The sequence below is a fragment of the Haematobia irritans genome, chromosome 3 (genome assembly GCF_050003625.1).
Source record: "Haematobia irritans isolate KBUSLIRL chromosome 3, ASM5000362v1, whole genome shotgun sequence".
Classification (NCBI taxonomy): Eukaryota; Metazoa; Arthropoda; class Insecta; order Diptera; family Muscidae; genus Haematobia; species Haematobia irritans.
Genome location: NC_134399.1, coordinates 67,198,146 through 67,217,982, shown reverse-complemented (window position 1 = coordinate 67,217,982; position 19,837 = coordinate 67,198,146). Strand labels below are relative to the sequence as shown.

Genomic DNA, 19,837 nt, shown 5'->3' with positions numbered 1-19,837 from the left:
GTATCTTAAAACTTCCTAACACCGTCTTCAAAATTACAAGGTAGTCCATACGTAGTATATATTAAACTAAAAAAGGCCGATTAAATACGTATATAATTAAGTTTAAAGTTTCTATAGAAATAAAACTTTGATAAAATAAAATTTTGACAATATTTTCAAAGAAGTAAAATTTGGAAAAAAATTTCTATAGAAATAAAATTTTGACAAAATTTTCTATAGAAATAAAATTTTGACAAAATTTTCTATAGAAATAAAATTTTTACATAATTTTCTATAGAAATAAAATTTTTACAATTTTCTATAGCAATAACATTTTGACAATGTTTTCCATAAAAATAAAATTTTGGTATATTATTTTTGGCTCGAGTGGTAACCATGAATATGAACCGATATGGACCAATTTTTGTGTGATTGGGGATCGGCTATATAACTATAGACCGATATGGACCAATTTTGGCATGGATATTAGCGGCCTTATACTAACACCACGTTGCAAATTTCAACCGGATCGGATGAATTTTGCTCCTCCAAGAGGTTCCGGAGATCAAATCTGGGGAACGGTTTATATGGGGGCTATATATAATTATGGACCAATATGGACCAATGCTTGCGTGTTTGTAAGAGACGACATACTAACACCATGTTCCAAATTTCAACCGGATCGGATGAATTTTGCTCCTCCAAGAGGCTCCGGAGGACAAATCGGGGGATCGGTTTATATGGGGGCTATATATAATTATGGACCGCTGTGGACCAATTTTTGCATGGTTGTTAGAGACCATATACTAACACCATGTACCAAATTTCAGCCGGATCGGATGAAATTTGCTTCTCTTAGAGGCCTCGCAAGCCAAATCGGGGGATCGGTTTATATGGGGGCTATATATAATTATTGACCGATGTGGACCAATTTTTGCATGGTTGTTAGAGACCATATACTAACACCGTGTACCAAATTTCAGCCGGATCGGATGAAATTTGCTTCTCTTAGAGGCTCCGCAAGCCAAATCGGGGGATCGATTTATATGGGGGCTATATATAATTATGGAACGATGTGGACCAATTTTTGCATAGTTGTTAGAGACCATATACTAACACCGTGTACCAAATTTCAGCCGGATCGGATGAAATTTGGTTCTCTTAGAGGCTCCGCAAGCCAAATCGGGGGATCGGTTTATATGGGGGCTATATATAATTATAGACCGATGTGGACCAATTTTTGCATGGTTGTTAGAGACCATATACTAACACCATGTACAAAATTTCAGCCGGATCGGATGAAATTTGGTTCTCTTAGAGGCTCCGCAAGCCAAATCGGGGGATCGGTTTATATGGGGGCTATATATAATTATAGACCGATGTGGACCAATTTTTGCATGGTTCTTAGAGACCATATACTAACACCATGTACCAAATTTCAGCCGGATCGGATGAAATTTGGTTCTCTTAGAGGCTCCGCAAGCCAAATCGGGGGATCGGTTTATATGGGGGCTATATATAATTATAGACCGATGTGGACCAATTTTTGCATGGTTGTTAGAGACCATATACTAACACCATGTACCAAATTTCAGCCGGATCGGATGAAATTTGGTTCTCTTAGAGGCTCCGCAAGCCAAATCGGGGGATCGGTTTATATGGGGGCTATATGTAATTATGAACTGATATGGACCAATTTTTGCATGGTTGTTAGAGACCATATACTAACACCATGAACCAAATTTCAGTCGGATCGGATGAAATTTGCTTCTCTTAGAGGCCTCGCAAGCCAAATCGGGGGATCGGTTTATATGGGGGCTATATATAATTATTGACCGATGTGGACCAATTTTTGCATGGTTGTTAGAGACCATATAATAAATTGGTCTAAAATATGAAACAGTCTACCCTATTTCTCCAACTCTGGTGTACGTATATATGGGAGCTATATCTAACTCTGAACCGATTTTTTCCAATAGCGATAGTCTTTTTTTCCAAAAAACGACCCTATGAGGACGATCGGTCTTAAACTGCGACCTGTACTTTGCGCACAAAAATACATGAACAGGCAGACGGACATCGCTCAATCGACACAGAAAGTAATTCTAAGACGATCTCAATCTATAGAAAACTTTGTCAAAATTTAACTTTTATAGAAAATTTTGTCAAAATTTCATTTCTATAAAATATATTGTCAAAATTTCATTTCTATAAAATATATTGTCAAAATTTAATTTCTATAGAAAATATTGTCAAAATTTTATTTCCATAGAAAATTTTGTCAAAATTTAATTTCTATAGAAAACTTTGTCAAAATTTTATTTCTATAGAAAATTTTGTCAAAATTTTACTTCCAAACTTTAAAACTTTATCAAAATGTTACTTCTATAGAAAACTTTGTCCAAATTTTATTTCTACAGAAATTTTTTGTCAAAGTTTTATTTCCATAGAAAATTTTGTCAACATTTTATTTCTATAGAAAATTTAAAATTTTATTTTGTGTTTGTTGTTTTGATCTCAGCTTAAAAACCATTGCGTTGACTAAACTACAAGAGTAGCTTAAGAAAAAGAATGTTTGTCAAATTTATTTAGGCAAAACCCTATAGACTGGAAGATGGTTGGATGGACGCAATTACCACATTCCTCATCAGCAGCAAAACTATCAACCAATTATCAGAATAAATTCGGCTAGTTCACTAAACCCAAAATTAACCACACTTGAACCTTCCGAAAAAAGGTTTAAGATAGTCGGCTGTTGCCGAAATAAATCTTTGTACAAACATCTCTCTTTTCCTTTGCCAATTTCAAATCATCGATTTCGGCAACAGCCGACTATCTTAAACCTTTTTTCAGAAGGTTCAAGTGTGGTTCAACGCAATGGTTTTTAAGCTGAGATCAAAACAACAAATATGATTGAAGTACAAACCAAAACAAAAAACAAAACGAATTTTATTGCTATAGAAAATTTTGTCAAATTTTAATTTCCATAGAAAATTTTGTAAAAATTTTATTTCAATAGAAATTTTTATCAAAATTTTATTTCAATAGAAAATTTTATGAAAATTTTATTTCTGTTGAAAATTTTGTCAAAATTTTATTTCTATAGAAATTTTAATTAAAAATATGAGGTCCGGTGGGATAATTCACCGCTTAAAAATTTTTTGGTGTTTGGTCGAAACCGGGTTTGAATCTGTATGTGCAAGGCGGGCATGCTAACCATTGCACCACGGACTGGGTAGCAGTGAGATTAATTTAATTGAAGTCCAAAAGCTCGTCATAAACTATGAGCTAATTTTTTCTGAGTAAGTGATGGAGACACCTTTCTTTAATTAAAATTTCTTTATATTAAAGAAATATGCCTTTTATGGTGTGCAAAGCGCATGCTCTAAAATTTAAGTTCTATAATCTTTGATAGTAGTTCAATTTTTTTCTGTGTATACCTGTTAGCATGTAGAGACCTATATAATGTGATTGTGTTAAATAGGTATATGCAATACCCAAATAAAATTTCGTATTCCAAACGCATCTCATAAAATCAATAAAAAATTCAAAATGCTTATCAAGAAATTTAACAATTAAAACTTAATAACAACGACTCCCGTACATTATACAAAAATAATACACTATACTCGTAGATATGAAGCCAGATAAAACCATGATAAGTATACAAATAAAAAAAAAAAAACTTTAAATACCCTGTTATGTGAAAATGAAAACAAGAGTAAAATAATAAGAAACATTATATAAGGCGATGTTAAATATTTTACTGCTAGTGCATTTAATTAATTAAAAACATTTACACACTGAACCCACCAGGAAGACAAATTTTTGTTAATTTTAGAAAATGTAGATTATTTTTAGAAAATTTTTACTAAACAGTATTACAAAAGCTGATGTCACTCCGCTATAACAAAAATATGTAAAGATTTTTCAACAAATTCAAGAAAATTTATTAAACATAATTAATTTTTTCACTTGTTAAAGAAAATGTTGTAGTTTGAAGGAAAAAATTGGAGTTCAAAATTGCAAGAATGGCTTTAGTGTCATATGAAGTCCAAGATGGTCGCATTTGTAGTAAAAATTTACAAATTTAAAGAAATAATGAACTATTTTGTGAGAAGTACGAATTTAGTAAATCATTTGTGTATGATTTTTCCCATTTTTTTTTTTTAATTTATTTCACTAACTTACGCAAAACAAGTAAGGAAAGTCTAAAGTCGGACGGGGCCGACTATATTATACCCTGCACCACTTGGTAGATCTAAATTTTCGATACCATATCACATCCGTCAAATGTGTTGGGGGCTACATATAAAGGTTTGTCCCAAATACATACATTTAAATATCACTCGATCTGGACAGACTTTGATAGACTTCTACAAAATCTATAGACTTCTACAAAATCTATATAGTAAAAAAATATATGAAACATTTAAATCTGAAGCAATTTTAAGGAAGATTCGCAAAAGTTTATTTATGATTTATCGCTCGATATATATGTATTAGAAGTTTAGGAAAATTAGAGTCATTTTTACAACTTTTCGACTAAGCAGTGGCGATTTAACAAGGAAAATGTTGGTATTTTGACCATTTTTGTCGAAATCAGAAAAACATATATATGGGAGCTGTATCTAAATCTGAACCGATTTCAATCAAATTTGACACGCATAGCTACAATGCTAATTCTACTCCCTGTGTCAAATTTCAACTAAATCGGAGTTAAAAATTGGTCTCTGTGGTCATATGAGTGTAAATCGGGCGAAAGCTATATATGGGAGCTTTATATAAATCTGAACCGATTTCAATCAAATTTGGCACACTTAACTGCACTACTAATTGTACTCTTAGTGCAAAATTTCAAACAAATTGGGCCAAAACTCTGGCTTCTAGGACCATATTAGTGCATATCGGGCGAAAGATATATATGGGAGCTATATCTAAATCTGAACCGATTTCAATAAAATTTGGCACACTTAACTGCACTACTAATTGTACTCCTAGCGCAAAATTTCAAACAAATTGGGCCAAAACTCTGGCTTCTAGGACCATATTAGTCCATATCGGGCGAAAGATATATATAGGAGCTATATCTAAATCTGAATCGATTTCAACTAAATTTGGCACGCATAGCTACAATGCTAAATCTACTCCCTGTGCAAAATTTAAACCAAATTGGGCCAAAACTCTGGCTTGTAGGACCATATTAGTCCATATCGGGCGAAAGATATATATGGGAGCTATATCTAAATCTGAACCGATTTCAATCAAATTTTGCATACTTGACTATACTACTAATTGTACTCCTAGTGCAAAATTTCAACCAAATTCGGCCAAAAATCTGGCTTCTGGGGCCATATAAGTCCATATCGGATGAAAGATATATATGGGAGCTATATCTAAATCTGAACCGATTTCAATCAAACTTTGCACACTTGAAGTTTCCTTAAAATTGCTTCAGATTTAAATCTTTTCCCATATTATTTTACTAACATTGTGTTCCACCCTAGTGTATTAACCGACTTAATTTTTGAGTCTATACATTTTGCAGAAGTCTATCAAATTCTGTCCAGATCGAGTGATATTTAAATATATGTATTTGGGACAAACCTTTATATAGCCCCCAACACATTTGACGGATGTGATATGGTATCGAAAATTTAGATCTACAAAGTGGTGCAGGGTATAATATAGTCGGCCCCGTCCGACTTTAGACTTTCCTTACTTGTGTTTTTACTAACATTGTGTTCCACCCTAGTGCATTACCCGGCTTAAATTTTGAGTCTATAGATTTTGTAGATGTCTATCAAATTCTGTCCAGATCGAATGTATGTATTTGGGACAAACCTTTATATATAGCCCCCAACACATTTGACGGATGTGATATGGTATCGAAAATTTAGATCTACAAAGTGGTGCAGGGTATAATATAGTCGGCCCCGCCCGACTTTAGACTTTCCTTACTTGTTTTAACTAATTGTGATACCACAGTGGTGAACTTCTCTCTTATCACTGAGTGCTGCCCGATTCTATGTTAAGCTCACGTTGACACGGGTGGCTCCCCGTGTTGAACTTCAACTCGATTAACCAACACTTCATTATTGGGAGTTTTTCGTTTATTTCTGAAAAGTTGACTGAACGGTGGTAAAGGCGATTAGCTAAACTGAGTTAAAATTCTATTACAAATTACAAACCACATTTATCTTTTGTGCATAACATAAAATTGTTGATTCTTAATTTCAACCTTGGACAAAAGATAATCCGAATTAATTTCGCACATTCGTTTTCCGCTATTGTCGCTGTAAATCATCAGAAAATGGGCCTACAGGTGAATGTGTCTCTCCACAATACAAGGTTATTTCTTCTCATATTGAAAAGTTCCCATTCAATATCATCAATAAACATAGAGACCCTCTTCTCATTATCAAAACCAGTGCAACAAATCGATTATTGTTTTAGGTGATTTTATTGCACTACACAGCCCTTTTGTCATATCGACTTGTCTTTCAATTTTCTTGGTTAAAATCTTAACATTGACCTTTATCCATTCAATAAATCTATGCGAACCATATTTATTCAAATCAATTTGATTTAAAGTTTCCAATACGAATGAATTTCAAAAACTCAACACAAAATGGGTCGTTATACTCAACGCTATAGCGATGATGCATCGATAGCGTCGTCTTGTCTTGGAAATGTTGCTTGGATATTGTTAATGTTTTCCAACCGCCCCCCCACCCCATCTCATTTGTTTATACTGTCAATGCTGCAGATGTTATTGTTAAATTAATAAATTTTATTGTGATATTTAGTGTTTTAGTGTCTTACAATCCCAATTTATTAATGGTGATGATGATGATCATGGTAGTTGAAGTGCCGGTGAAGAAGATGATTTGTGGTCAAATTTGGATGCCAATCATTAATGACTATATGCAGGGACTCCGTGGTGATGTTATTTTGGTATGTAGCAAAATAATTGAGTTGTTTAATATAGTAATTTTTTTATATTGTGTTTATGATTATCTTAGAGATGATATATTATTTTCACCGCACATGGTTAATGAACGTGTATTGGAATATATCACCGAATATCAACTTAATTTTTCGATTTTCATTGAATACTACACGCAAAGAAAAAAAAAGTTTGGAAAACGTGTACCGAAAACGTTTTTCTTTTGTTAGAGTTTTTTGAATTGCTTCGAAAATTTTAAACTTTTATCACCAAAAAAATTCGTTTGTTACAAAATTTTTATTTTTTCAATAAAAAAAGTTATTTTTGAAACAACAATACAGTCCATTTCGTTTATATCAAACACTGTTCTTTTCTGACTTTAGGTCTTTAATAAGACACATTTTACAGTTCAAAATTTAATATACTACAATGTAATGTTGAACATTTGTTCGGAATATTCCGAACATATCTGGAATATATGTAAAGAAAAAAAAAAAAAAAAACTTTGGTCGAAGCAGGGATCGAACCCACGACCCTTGGCATGCAAGTCGGACGTAGCAACCACTGCACCACGGTGCCAAACTAAATGTTTGTGTCTCTTAAATAAACTTTGTTTATTCGGTTCGTGGGCGCCGCAAGCTATGCTATATAAATATAACTTATATGGATATTTATCTATTAATGACCATAACAGGTACATAGGTCAGTGGTTAGTGTGTTGGTTTACAAAGTGCATGGTCCGCGGTTCGATTCTCCGTCCAGGCGAAAGGTAAAAAAAATTTAAAAATTTATAAAATCGTATAATTTCTTCTACATTGTTGGTATTACAGGAAAAGGCGTTAAGAACTAAAAAAACATCATGGATGTGAGAAAGATGTGAGGGAAAATGCAATTAGAAGGAAATGCAATTTTTTTTGAGTTTGTCCTTATGAAATTGTTTTTACATCCTGGAAAAGAATAAACGTTTATCACAAAAAGTATATACTTTTCTCCCAAATACACATCCTTACAGCGAAAAGCAAATGAGAAACGAACTTTGTTTGTCTAAAATTTCGTTTGGGTGGAAAGAATTATTTTTTTGCGTGTACGTCATGGGAACATATGTCATTTTGCAAATGTTTCGATACAAAACATAATTATTTTTAGGTTACTTACATGGCTGAACAAGAAGGTTAAATCATGGGCCCATATGATTATAATTTTTTTATTTCGACAAAATTTTAAGATGTCAAAATCATATGTTTATGGTGATTGCAGCTCTCCAAATGACACTGCATAGCAAATGCATCTCAAACAAACTCGCGCATTCATAGCTGGAGAATTGTTCAAAGATGACTTGAATATCTTGATAACATATTCCAGACCCAAAATACCACGCACATCAGTTTTCAAACTGCATCATAAACTGTTTTTGTTAGTAGATGGCGAAGATCCATTTGACTGACTTCCATTCTTAACTTTGGTGGCTATTATAGTCTTATTTGTCTCATATCGGCGTTCATCGGGTGAATTATCCACTTCACAATCACTCATAGGTGACGCAATTAAATTTGAACCTTTATTTTTCTCTGGATTTTAATTATATTTTCAGGACAATTGAAAGAATAAATAATTGCCACTTTTACCAATGCCATACGATTCTTTTATCAGCTGATTTTGACTTCTTAAAATTGTAAACAACACATTGAAATTTGTTGTTTTTGTTATCGTGATTCAACCTCCTTATTCAGCCATGGGTTACTTATTTAATTTTCTTTATACCGATTACATGATATTATTGTCGAAACAACACCAAAATGTTTTCAATTAATTGAAGCTGGAAATATACTAAAATAAACAAGTATAAACGGCCTTAAGTTCGGCCAGGCCGAATCTTATGTACACTCCACCACACCCTCAAAAAAAATCGCCTCTCTAACATATGTTCCAAACATATTTTGCAGGAAGCACATATATTATTGGATACTGCCGAAACATTAATATGTTTGTTTTATGTGAACATATTCTATTTTTGGAAGCATTTTGAGCCAAAAATATTATATGCTTGGAAGAATTTTCCCCAAAGAAGATTGTACTCATTCCCTAACATAATTTTCACTTCCACGAAATTTTTTAGTTCTTGGCACCTTTTTCTGTAATACAAATAATGTTGAAGAAATTATTCAATTTTATAATTTTTTTAAATTTTACCTTTCGCCTGGACGGAGAATCGAACCGAGGACCATACAGTTTGTAAGCCAACACACTACCACTGAGCTACGTAGCTGTTATAGTCACCAGAAGACAATTATCGTTATAAGTTACATTTATATAGCATAGTTTGCAGCGCCCACGAGCCCATGCAAACATAACATTATTTAACAGAAACATACATGTGTTGGCAACGTGGAGCGGTGGTTAGCATGTCTGCCGTACATGCAAAGGGTCGTGGGTTCAATCCCTGCTCCGACCAAACACCAATTGTATTTTTTTTCAGAAACAGTGCTTGATATAAACGAAATGGACTGAGCTTTTGGATAAAATATTATTTTTTTATTGCAAAAATAACAATTTTGTAATAAAAAACTGGTTTTGGTATAAAAGTTTGATATTTTGGAAGGAATTCAAAAACTCTAACAAAGGAAGAACGTGGGGTCGAGTATAAACATACATAAATAATTTTATAATATACACAAATTATATAATATTTAGAATTAAATTAAATAATATTTAGACTTCAGCGTATAAAATTTTTGGCCTTATCATAAAGCAGTTTCCGAAACAACATATAAGCGGTTTCACAGAAATTGCTCTCTTTCGATTCTCTCGCTGTGTTAATTTGATATATTTCGTCAACCCTCCCGGTTTTTATCTCTATTTCTTTCTCTATACTCTCTCTCTCTCTCTTTCGCTCTCTGAATAAAATATCACAACATATATATGTTTAATCGAAATTTGTAAATTTATATATGTTTACATTCACACATATAATTTTTATGAAACATGCATGCCCCAAACATAATATATTCTAACATATTAACATATGTGTTCCAAACATTTAGTGTTAGTTTGAGAACATTACATGTTTGCACTTAAATATATTGTGTTTAAAAATTGTGCCCGAAACACATTTTGTTTATATCGAAACATATGAAAAACATATTTTTCTAACAGTGCATGGATTGAATAGAAACTTCTACTAAAGACGGTCATACACAATTAAATTACTTGGGTTGCGGCCGATGGCAAGGCATCTTGAAACTTCTTAACATCATCTTCTAAATTGTAAGTTATTCCATGCGGGACATATAGTAGATAAAACAAGTATATACGGCCGTAAGTTCGGCCAGGCCGAATCTTATGTACACTCCACCATGGATTGCGTCGAAACTTCTACGAAAGACTGTCATCCACAATCGAATTTTACTTGGGTTGAGGTATCTCAAAACTTCTTAACATCGTTTTCTAAATTGTGAGTTATTCCATACGTGGTATATATTAGACAATACGTAGAGAGCCAGAATTGAAATATGGGGGTCGCTTATATAGGGACTATTGTTTTCAAAAAATGTCACCCCATAACTATCACCATTAGCAACGTCTGTTGTTATTAAATTTGAAAAAAATATATCAAATATTTGATAAAGCGAGTTTGATATTTTTATTTCATATAAAAATCAAATGTCTTCTCATTTTTCGAGGAAGATAAAAGAGTAAGAGAAGCTGTGATAAGGTAAGTTTGTTGTTGTTTTGTTGCTATTTTTATATATTGAATATTTTCTCTTTTTTAGGAGGATGAAGTTGTGGTAGTCCAGGAAAAGATTAAAAGGAGACAGTGAAGCAACGTAAAGATTTGTGACCAGGCCATATCCGAAGTTGCGATAGAAGGAAGTATTATCCAATATCAAAAAGAATAAAAATTTGGAGGTCATTTGCATTGTGAACCGGATACATTCCCGTGCAATTATTCATAGTATGGTATTTGGAGCTTCGCACAAACCATTCAATATAGCGTTGGTTTAAATTATTGGGTACGAGATGCAAATTTTGGTAAGTATATGTATTATTTGCAAATATATCATTAAATAAACTGATAATTCGTCTGTATATTTTATATTTTTCAGAGTTTTCATTCCGAGTAGCCAAATGAAGGAATTGCGAGACTCATTTAAAGAACTGTTTGCAGAGAGCAATGTAAATTGGGAAATTTAAATGCCAGAGCCCTTGGTGGCTATGTATATATATATATATATATATATATATATATATATATATATATATATATATATATATATATATATATATATATTATTTTTGTTGTTTTTTTTTTAATTCTTAAACTTTTATACCTAGACATATATAATGTACATTAGATAGGGTCACGGCCTAAAGGGAAAAAAAGTTGATGCGGTCACCCCCAGTTTTGTAGCATATTCGAAGACAATTTCAGAACACCAACACTTTTTTTTCCGTGCACCCTACGACCCCCCGAAATACAATTTATTGTGCAGTGTCGTCATTTGAAGTCCGATCGAAAAGAAACGCATATCGTTGTTCGTGGTTGATCACGGGCTATATTTCCTGCATTGGTCATTTTTGACTCCGACGTCAAATTTGATTTTTAATTTTTTTATTTCGCTTCGTATACCCTTATGGCGCCCATTTCTGATAACCATTATAAAGATCTTAACAAAATATGAAACTTTTGTTTTTGAAGTATTTACTTATATTCATAAACAAAAAAGTTACAGAGATTTTTAAAAGTCAATAGGTCACGAAAATATGGACAGACACCGTAGGGTATACGAAGCGAAATAAAAAAATTAAAAATCAAATTTGACGTCGGAGTCAAAAATGACCAATGCAGGAAATATAGCCCCTGATCAACCACGAACAACGATATGCGTTTCTTTTCGATCGGACTTCAAATGACGACACAGCACAATAAATTGTATTTCGGGGCGTCGTAGGGTGCACGAAAAAAAAAGTTTTCGTGTTCTGAAATTGTCTTCGAATATGCTACAAAACTGGGGGGTGACCGCATCAACTTTTTTTCGTGACCCTATCTAATGTACATATGTTTGATCCAACTTATAATATTAAATACTCTTTTCATTATAAAACCATAAAATAAATCTTTTTTATTAATTACTGTAATTTCACTAATTTTGGAAATTTGTAGATAAAATTATATATAATTAGATATATTAACATCTAATTATATCAAATTAGATATAGTTAGATGTGGGTAATATCTGATCAGATCTAATTCCTTTAGAATTAGATCTGATCAGATATTACCATTTTTCGGATCTGTCCAGATCTGCCTACATATACTACCATATCTAATCAGATATGGCAGAAGATCTAATAATATCTGGCTAGATCCACCAATTTTTACAAGGGTATCCAAATTATCTTAGAACTCATTTTGATAACTAAAATTGCCACATTTATTTAATATTTCCAGATAATGTAGGAGAAGATTCTCTGTTCCATTGGCATACTTTTTTGAGTTGTCCGAAATTTTTGAAATTTCAGGGATTGTAGAATGAAGTTCCAATTCATCATTTGGCGATAGTTACCCAATTTTTAGAAGTGTACCTCATATTTTTATACCCTGCGCCACACTGTGGAACAGGGTATTATAAGTTAGTGCATATGTTTGTAACACCCGAAGGAGACGAGATAGACACATGGTGTCTTTGGCATTAATGCTCAGGGTGGGTCCCTGAGTCGATATAACCATGTCCGTCTGTCCGTCCGTCCGTCCGTCTGTCTGTGAACACATTTTTGTGATCAAAGTCTAGGTCGCAATTTAAGTCCAATCGTCTTCAAATTTGGCACATGCTCCTAATTTGGGTCAGAATAGAACCCTATTGATTTTGGAAGAAATCGGTTCAGATTTAGATATAGCTTCCATATATATCTTTCGCCCGATATGCACTAATATGGACCCAGCAGCCAGAGTTTTATACCGATTTGCTTGAAATTTTGTACAAACATAACACTTAGTCGTATCGTCAAGTGTGCAAAATTTGATTGAAATCGGTTCAGATTTAGATATAGCTCCCATATATAACTTTCGCCCGATATGTACTAATATGGTCCTAAAAGCCAGAGTTTTGGCCCCATTTGGTTGAAATTTTGCACAGTGAGTAGATTTAGCATTGTAGCTATGCGTACCAAATTTGGTTGAAATCGATTGAGATTTAGATATAGCTCCCATATATATCTTTCGCCCGATATGCACTCATATGGACCCAGAAGCCAGAGTTTTATCCCGATTAGCTTGAAATTTTGCACAAGGAGTACAATTGGTAGTATAGTCATGTGCCAAATTTGACTGAAATCGGTTCAGATTTATATATAGCTTCCGTATATATTTTTCGCCCGATATGGACTTTTAGGGCCCCAGAAGCCAGAGTTTTGGCCCAATTTGGTTGAAATTTTTCACTAGGAGTACAATTAGTAATATAGTCATGTGTGCCAAATTTGAAATCGGTTCAGATTTAGATATAGCTCCCATATATATGCTTTTCTGATTTCGACAAAAATGGTCAAAATACCAACATTTTCCTTGTTAAATCGCCACTGCTTAGTCGAAAAGTTGTAAAAATGACTCTAATTTTCCTAAACTTCTAATACATATATATCGAGCTATAAATCATAAATAAACTTTTGCGAAGTTTCCTTAAAATTGCTTCAGATTTAAATGTTTCCCATATTTTTTTACTAAAATTGTGTTCCACCCTAGTGCATTAGCCAACTTAAATTTTGAGTCTATAGATTTTGTAAAAGTCTATCAAATTCTGTCCAAATCGAGTCATATTTAAATGTTTGTATTTGGGACAAACCTTTATATATAGCACCCAATACATTTGGCTGATGTGATATGGTATCGACAATTTAGATCTACAAAGTGGTGCAGGGTATAATATAGTCGGCTCCGCCCGACTTTAGACTTTCCTTACTTGTTATAAATGGTTAACTGGGAAGGGGCCTCCGCTTTACACAACTTTTTTGAGTATATAAAAAATATAAATTTCTCCTTCATGCCAGAATTGTTTATATTTGTTCTACTTTATAAGATGTAGATAAATATTTTAAAACCCTATCCCCAACCCAAGTAAATGTATCTCCTAATAACGATCCCAAACGTGAAATATGCCCTAAATTTAGGGGAAACCCCAACCTGGCAACACTGAAATTGAGTTTCATTTTCTGGACGGAGAGTAGGATCACCATTAAAAAATACCTTGAAATTTAGGAGGCTAGTTTTTATGTGATAATATAGACAACGTCCCACGACAATTGTCCCCTTTTGAGAGGTACACGCTTTTCAAAACATCCAAATTTGAAAGGTTTCTCTGTACTTGAAGTCTTCCAAAAACAAACATACTTGTTAACATTCATCGCTTTAAAATCAATTTTTTATACGTATTTAACTAAGATAACATATAGAATATTACGTAGAAATCGTATATCGGCGCAACCTATGTATATTTATAGAAAAAATTATTCATTGAATAACTTGATTAAGGTCTCCGGCATCAAGGCGCACATTTTAAAATTTTATGTGAAATATGAGAATTTCATTAAAACGAAGTTTCAATGGGAAACTCGTCTAATCAATTAGGAACGCACCCTATATCGTAGTATTTACTGCCAAAAGTAGATAGCAGTTTCTCAGGCTCTTGACCTTCGGTGACCTTGATACAACATTAAATCATACACGTTGACCCCCCCAATGCAAATTGCTTCAAATTGACCCACAAACATTAACTAGACCTATCACTATGATAGAGCAAAAAAAAATCACATTTCCCACAATCCAAAAATATTAACAAAAAAAAAAAAAAAAAAACAACGGAATAATTAAATATTTTTACATAAATGTATAAACATGGATATGGAATTAATTTATTAGTGGTAGCAAAATAATAAAAAAAAACAAAAACGAAACAAAAATAAATTTTCATAAATGTATTTTAAATTGGCTAAAATGAGTATATGTGAGTGTGTGTGTGTTTTAGATACAAAACAACACCAAAGAAATAATCTCTAAAAATAAACAACAAAAATTGGTTAACAATAAAAATTTAACAAAACAATGGCAACAAATGTAGTGAATTGAAAAATGACTTTTTTGTATGGGGCAAGACACAACATAACTCCTAATTAACAGCTTAAGCGAAATTAGTCGCCATCTCCCTCGAAATTTGGCCGCATAGCGAGAAATTTCCAATAAAGCTAACAACTTGGGATAATCTGCAGTAATTTAAGGCGAAATCGGCATGCATGCGCCAAAAACCCCTTGCGTTATTATGTTAATATATGGTGACCGGAAAGGTGAAAAAGGTGAGTAGTAACCGTATGTGGTGGTGAGTAGGTCAAATGGTCAGCTCAATTAGAGATTGGAGAGTGATATGGCTAATTGGAAAGCGATTAAAACTAATCAGTACGATAAGATGTTGCAAAAAACGCAACATCACGGTGTAGAGATGATCCCAAACGGAAATGCCGTTCGTTACTCTGCTACACATCAATCAATCAATTTCCTATTGTCCGACCCCTGCGACTTTTTCTTTGTGAGACATTTTTTGGATTGCGCTTACGGCGAGGTGGTAAATAGCGGTTATTAGTGCTGGACTGGCCTCCGCTACCTGCAATCACTGCAGCCACTTCAGTTGTGGGAACATCCTGTTGGTCATTGAAGATCTTGACCGTTTGGACATTTTGTTCATGGCCACTGACCACTTTGACCACACGATGATCTCCCTTAGGTTCCTCATTACTGGGACCCAAGATTTTAATGGTCTTCACTCCGGCATGATCCAAAGATTCCAGAACCTTGAGGGTCTTCACTTGGGTGGGGTTGACAATTTGCACGGTGCGTATTTTAGCCGAAGCTGGCGCAGAAGTTTGCACCTTTGTACCGGTTGCTTGCGCTGAGGATGATGAGGAGCTACTACTGCTGCTGCTGCTGGTGTAGCCAGTGGTGCTTGAAGTTGAGATTCCAGCGCTGGCCACATTGATCCTTGGGACTGTTGCAATGCTTTGTCGTATATCTTTGGGCATGAAGGTTTGCAATGCTTGACGTGCTTGTTGATTGAGTGCTGACGTTGCATAGCTTTGTTGGCTGTATGAATGGAAGGCTTGGGTACTGATTGCATTCTGGGCATAAGACATTGCGGGGGCATAGTGCTGGGGTCTGCTAGCTGGCTCTTTGTACATTGGGGCAATGGCTGGAATGTGTGGGCTGGGTGGAGGTCCGTATACAGGAAATGGTTTGCGAGCACTGCCATAGCGTTCAAAAGGTTGGACGCTGGTCATGTAGCTACTCAATGGATGCATATGGGTTGCGCCTACTGGTGGCAAATAACCGGGAGCCCTATATGAGCTCGATTGTGTGAATGTCGATATACCTAAGGTAGCTGGAGAAACACTTATTACGGATGATCCTGATGAAGGGGGCAAGTAACCAGGACCATGGAAACTTTGATGTGCCGCTGCAATGGCACCTGTAGATACACCAGTGTTAGCGAGGTTACTGATATGTGTTAAGAATCCATTGCTCTTCAAAGATGCACCACCTGATGGAGGTAAATAGCCTGGACCCTTGAAAGCTTCTTGTACACCACCACCTTGTTGTCCTTGACCAGAGAAAGAAATTGTTGCCTGTTGCGAATGAGTGTGGCCAGCACTTTGACCAGAGCTTTGTTGAATGTTGTGGGCAACACTTTGTCCAGAGATTTGATGAAGGTGAGTCACAACTCCTTGTCCTGATGCTTGTTGAACGCCTTGAGTAGATTCTGGATTTTTCTGGAAATCATAGCCAGGAGGCAAATAACCTGGAGCACTATAACTCTTACCAGAACTACTGGTGGTTTGCTGACTAACTTGACCGGATGTAATGCCATGACTAGGAGGCAAATATCCAGGAGCCTGGAAAGCACCACCAGAACTGCTACCATGACTTGAACTTACGGTGGTTTGCTGACCAACTTGACCGGAAGTAATGCCATGACTAGGAGGCAAATATCCAGGAGCCTGGAAAGCACCACCACTAACGCTAACATGGTTTGATTGACTTACAGAACCACCGGTGGTTTGTTGGCTAACTTGACCGGATGTAATGCCATGACTAGGAGGCAAATATCCAGGGGCCTGGAAAGCACCACCAGTACTGCTAACATGATTTGAATGACTTTCAATTCCATTAGAGAGTTCTTGGCCACGTCCATTATGGCCAGATGGCGGTAAATAACCTGGTGCTTGATACGAAGAACCAGGACCCTGAGGACCATTTTCATGTGTACTGGATCCATAAACCACGTTGGAGGAAGTTTGACCACCACCAACATGAATTTGGGAACTCACCGAGACCTCTTGGTGATGCTCAGTAGTTGGTGATTGCTCTGGTAACGTGTGAAGCTCAGCTATGGCTTCTTCAGCATTGTAAGGTTTTTCGAAGTCATAACCTGGAGGCAAAGAACCTGGAGCTTCATTGACTTCAATTTGAGCTGCCTGTTGATGATGTTGGTTTTGACTGACTTGGTGGTGCTGGTGGACTTGTTGCTGTTGGTGATGTTTTCCGTGATTTTCCTGAGGTGGCAAGTAATCAGGTCCTTTGAAGGCATTACTGTTCGATCTTGGCAATGTCTGAGTAGTTTCCTGAGATTGGGGTGGTAAATAGCCTGGAGCCTTAAATGAACTACTTGTCTCAAAGGATCCCTGCTGGCTAGTAGAACCTTGTTGAGGTGGTAGATAGTCAGGACCTTTGAAGGGATTATTTGAACCTGAATTGCCATTCGATTGTGACACCTGAGATGCAGCTCCATTATGTTGAGGTGGCAAGTAGTCGGGTCCTCTAAATGAGCTTGGGTTCGAGCTACCTCCATTATGTGATACATGAGATGAGCCAGCGGTTTGTTGAGGTGGTAAATAATCAGGTCCGCGGAAGGAATTGCTTCCACCACTTGACTGTTGTTGACCACTCGCACCTCCTTGGGGAGGCAAATAATCAGGACCCTTAAAATTGTTGCTACTCTGACCTCCATTGCTTCCACCTACAGGAGGCAAATAATCCGGACCCTTGAAACTGCTGCTGCTAGTACCACCATTACTTCCACCTACAGGAGGTAGGTAGGGATTTCCTTTGAAAGGATTAGATTGGGGATTTGAGCCTTGTTGTGGTGGCAAATAGCCTGGAGCATGGTATCCAGATGATTCGATACTACGACCCTCACCATTGGGTGGCAAATAGTCAGGACCTTTGAAGGAATTTCCAGATGCTTGATGTCTGAAATGACTTTGACTTTGAGCACCACTCAAGCTGCTTTCCACTGGAGCCACAAAATCAATACTTGCAGATGAGTCAATGGATTCCGATATACTTGACGAACCTGAAGGATAGGTGTGGACTACTTCGACAAATTCTGTTGGTTTAGGTGTAGGTTTTTTGGAAAAATCATGGCGATAATTAGAGGGGAATGGTATGGGAATATTTTCTTGAGTGCTTTGAGTACTGGACTGGCTAATCTCATTCACTATGGTCGACTGATGCTGTTCGATGCCATTATCTTCGGTGGCAACTTTCAAGAGGGTTGCATCTAAATTGGGATCATCCAAAGGGAAACCAGGAGGTGGGTTAATATGTTCAATGTGGATCTCTTCGGTACGAGTTGAGACACTATTGGCTCCCACTGAATCACCAGCAGGAATATCGAAATGATTGTGCACTTCGAACACCTGGTATTGGGAATTGCCATATCGAGATTCTTCAAATTTTTGTTCATCGTTCTGACTTGACTCGGCAGGAGGTATATATTGCTTCTGTTGTCTCAGCTTCAATGAAATATCTGCTACAGTTGTGGGCACTACAACGACTCCCACAATGAGCAATCCAACAAAATAGCTTAAAAGCTGGGAGCGCCGGACATTTCAAGGTGAATAAAAATGTTCGCAACAGCAGATGAAAAGAAAAGAAGAAAAAATTGTTTCGTTTCGTTATCCATACTGCAGTTCTGAAGGTGATGATTAAGGCTGAGCGGTAATCCACAGTTGCTCTTGATGCCTTTGCCGCCAACTTACCTTCATTTTGATGTTGGCTGTGTTTAACTATCGAGGTTCCAACATGCAATGTTACTCTAAACTGACCTATCCACACAATTTATACCAATCACATATTTCCATAAGAAACTTCCATCGAAAAGTCACTGTTTCATTCATAAAACTGACCCCATCCCCTCGTCACACACACACATACACACACTAGTTTGGATGTAAGAAGAGATGAGCTACGCAAGCTAAGATTTTCTATGCAATCGATGTTTGTTGTGATCCAGTTATTCGTATTAGTTCGACCATTTTCGTTGTCGAGCTGGGTGTTCGACGCTCTTCAAAATAATCTACGCACAGTGGAAGATATTGTTTACCATTGAATTTTATTTTGGAAAAATATGCACTTGTTAAAAAAACATTGTCAAAATTGTATTTCTATAGAAAATTTTGTTTCTAAAGAAAATTTTGTCACAATTTTATTTCTATAAAAAATTTTTGTCAAAATTTTATTTCTATAGAAAATTTTGTCAACATCTTATTTCTATACAAAATTTTGTCAAAATTTTATTTCTATAGAAAATTTTGTCAAAATTTTATTTCTATAGAAAATTTTGTCAACTTCTTATTTCTATACAAAATTTTGTCAAAATTTTATTTCAATAGAAAATTTTGTCAAAATTTTATTTCTATAGAAAATTTTGTCAAAATTTTATTTCTATAGAAAATTTTGACAAAATTTTATTTCTATAGAAAATTTTGACAAAATTTTATTTCTATAGAAAATTTTGACAAAATTTTATTTCTATAGACAAATTTGACAAAATTTTATTTCTATAGGCAATTTTGTCAAAATTATATTTTTAT

The 19,837-nt window shown here is 35.1% G+C and overlaps 1 protein-coding gene across 1 annotated transcript; it reads right to left on the bottom strand.

Moving 5' to 3' along the window:
- Nucleotides 1-14,968: 14,968 nt before the first annotated feature.
- On the bottom strand, nt 14,969-19,009 carry LOC142230965 (uncharacterized). Its single transcript, XM_075301583.1, has 2 exons — nt 19,004-19,009; nt 14,969-18,835 (listed from the first exon to the last, which is right to left on the bottom strand). The coding sequence occupies exons 1-2, from the start codon at nt 19,007-19,009 to the stop codon at nt 15,461-15,463; spliced, it is 3,381 nt and encodes a 1,126-aa protein (XP_075157698.1). The 3' UTR covers nt 14,969-15,460.
- Nucleotides 19,010-19,837: the final 828 nt, after the last annotated feature.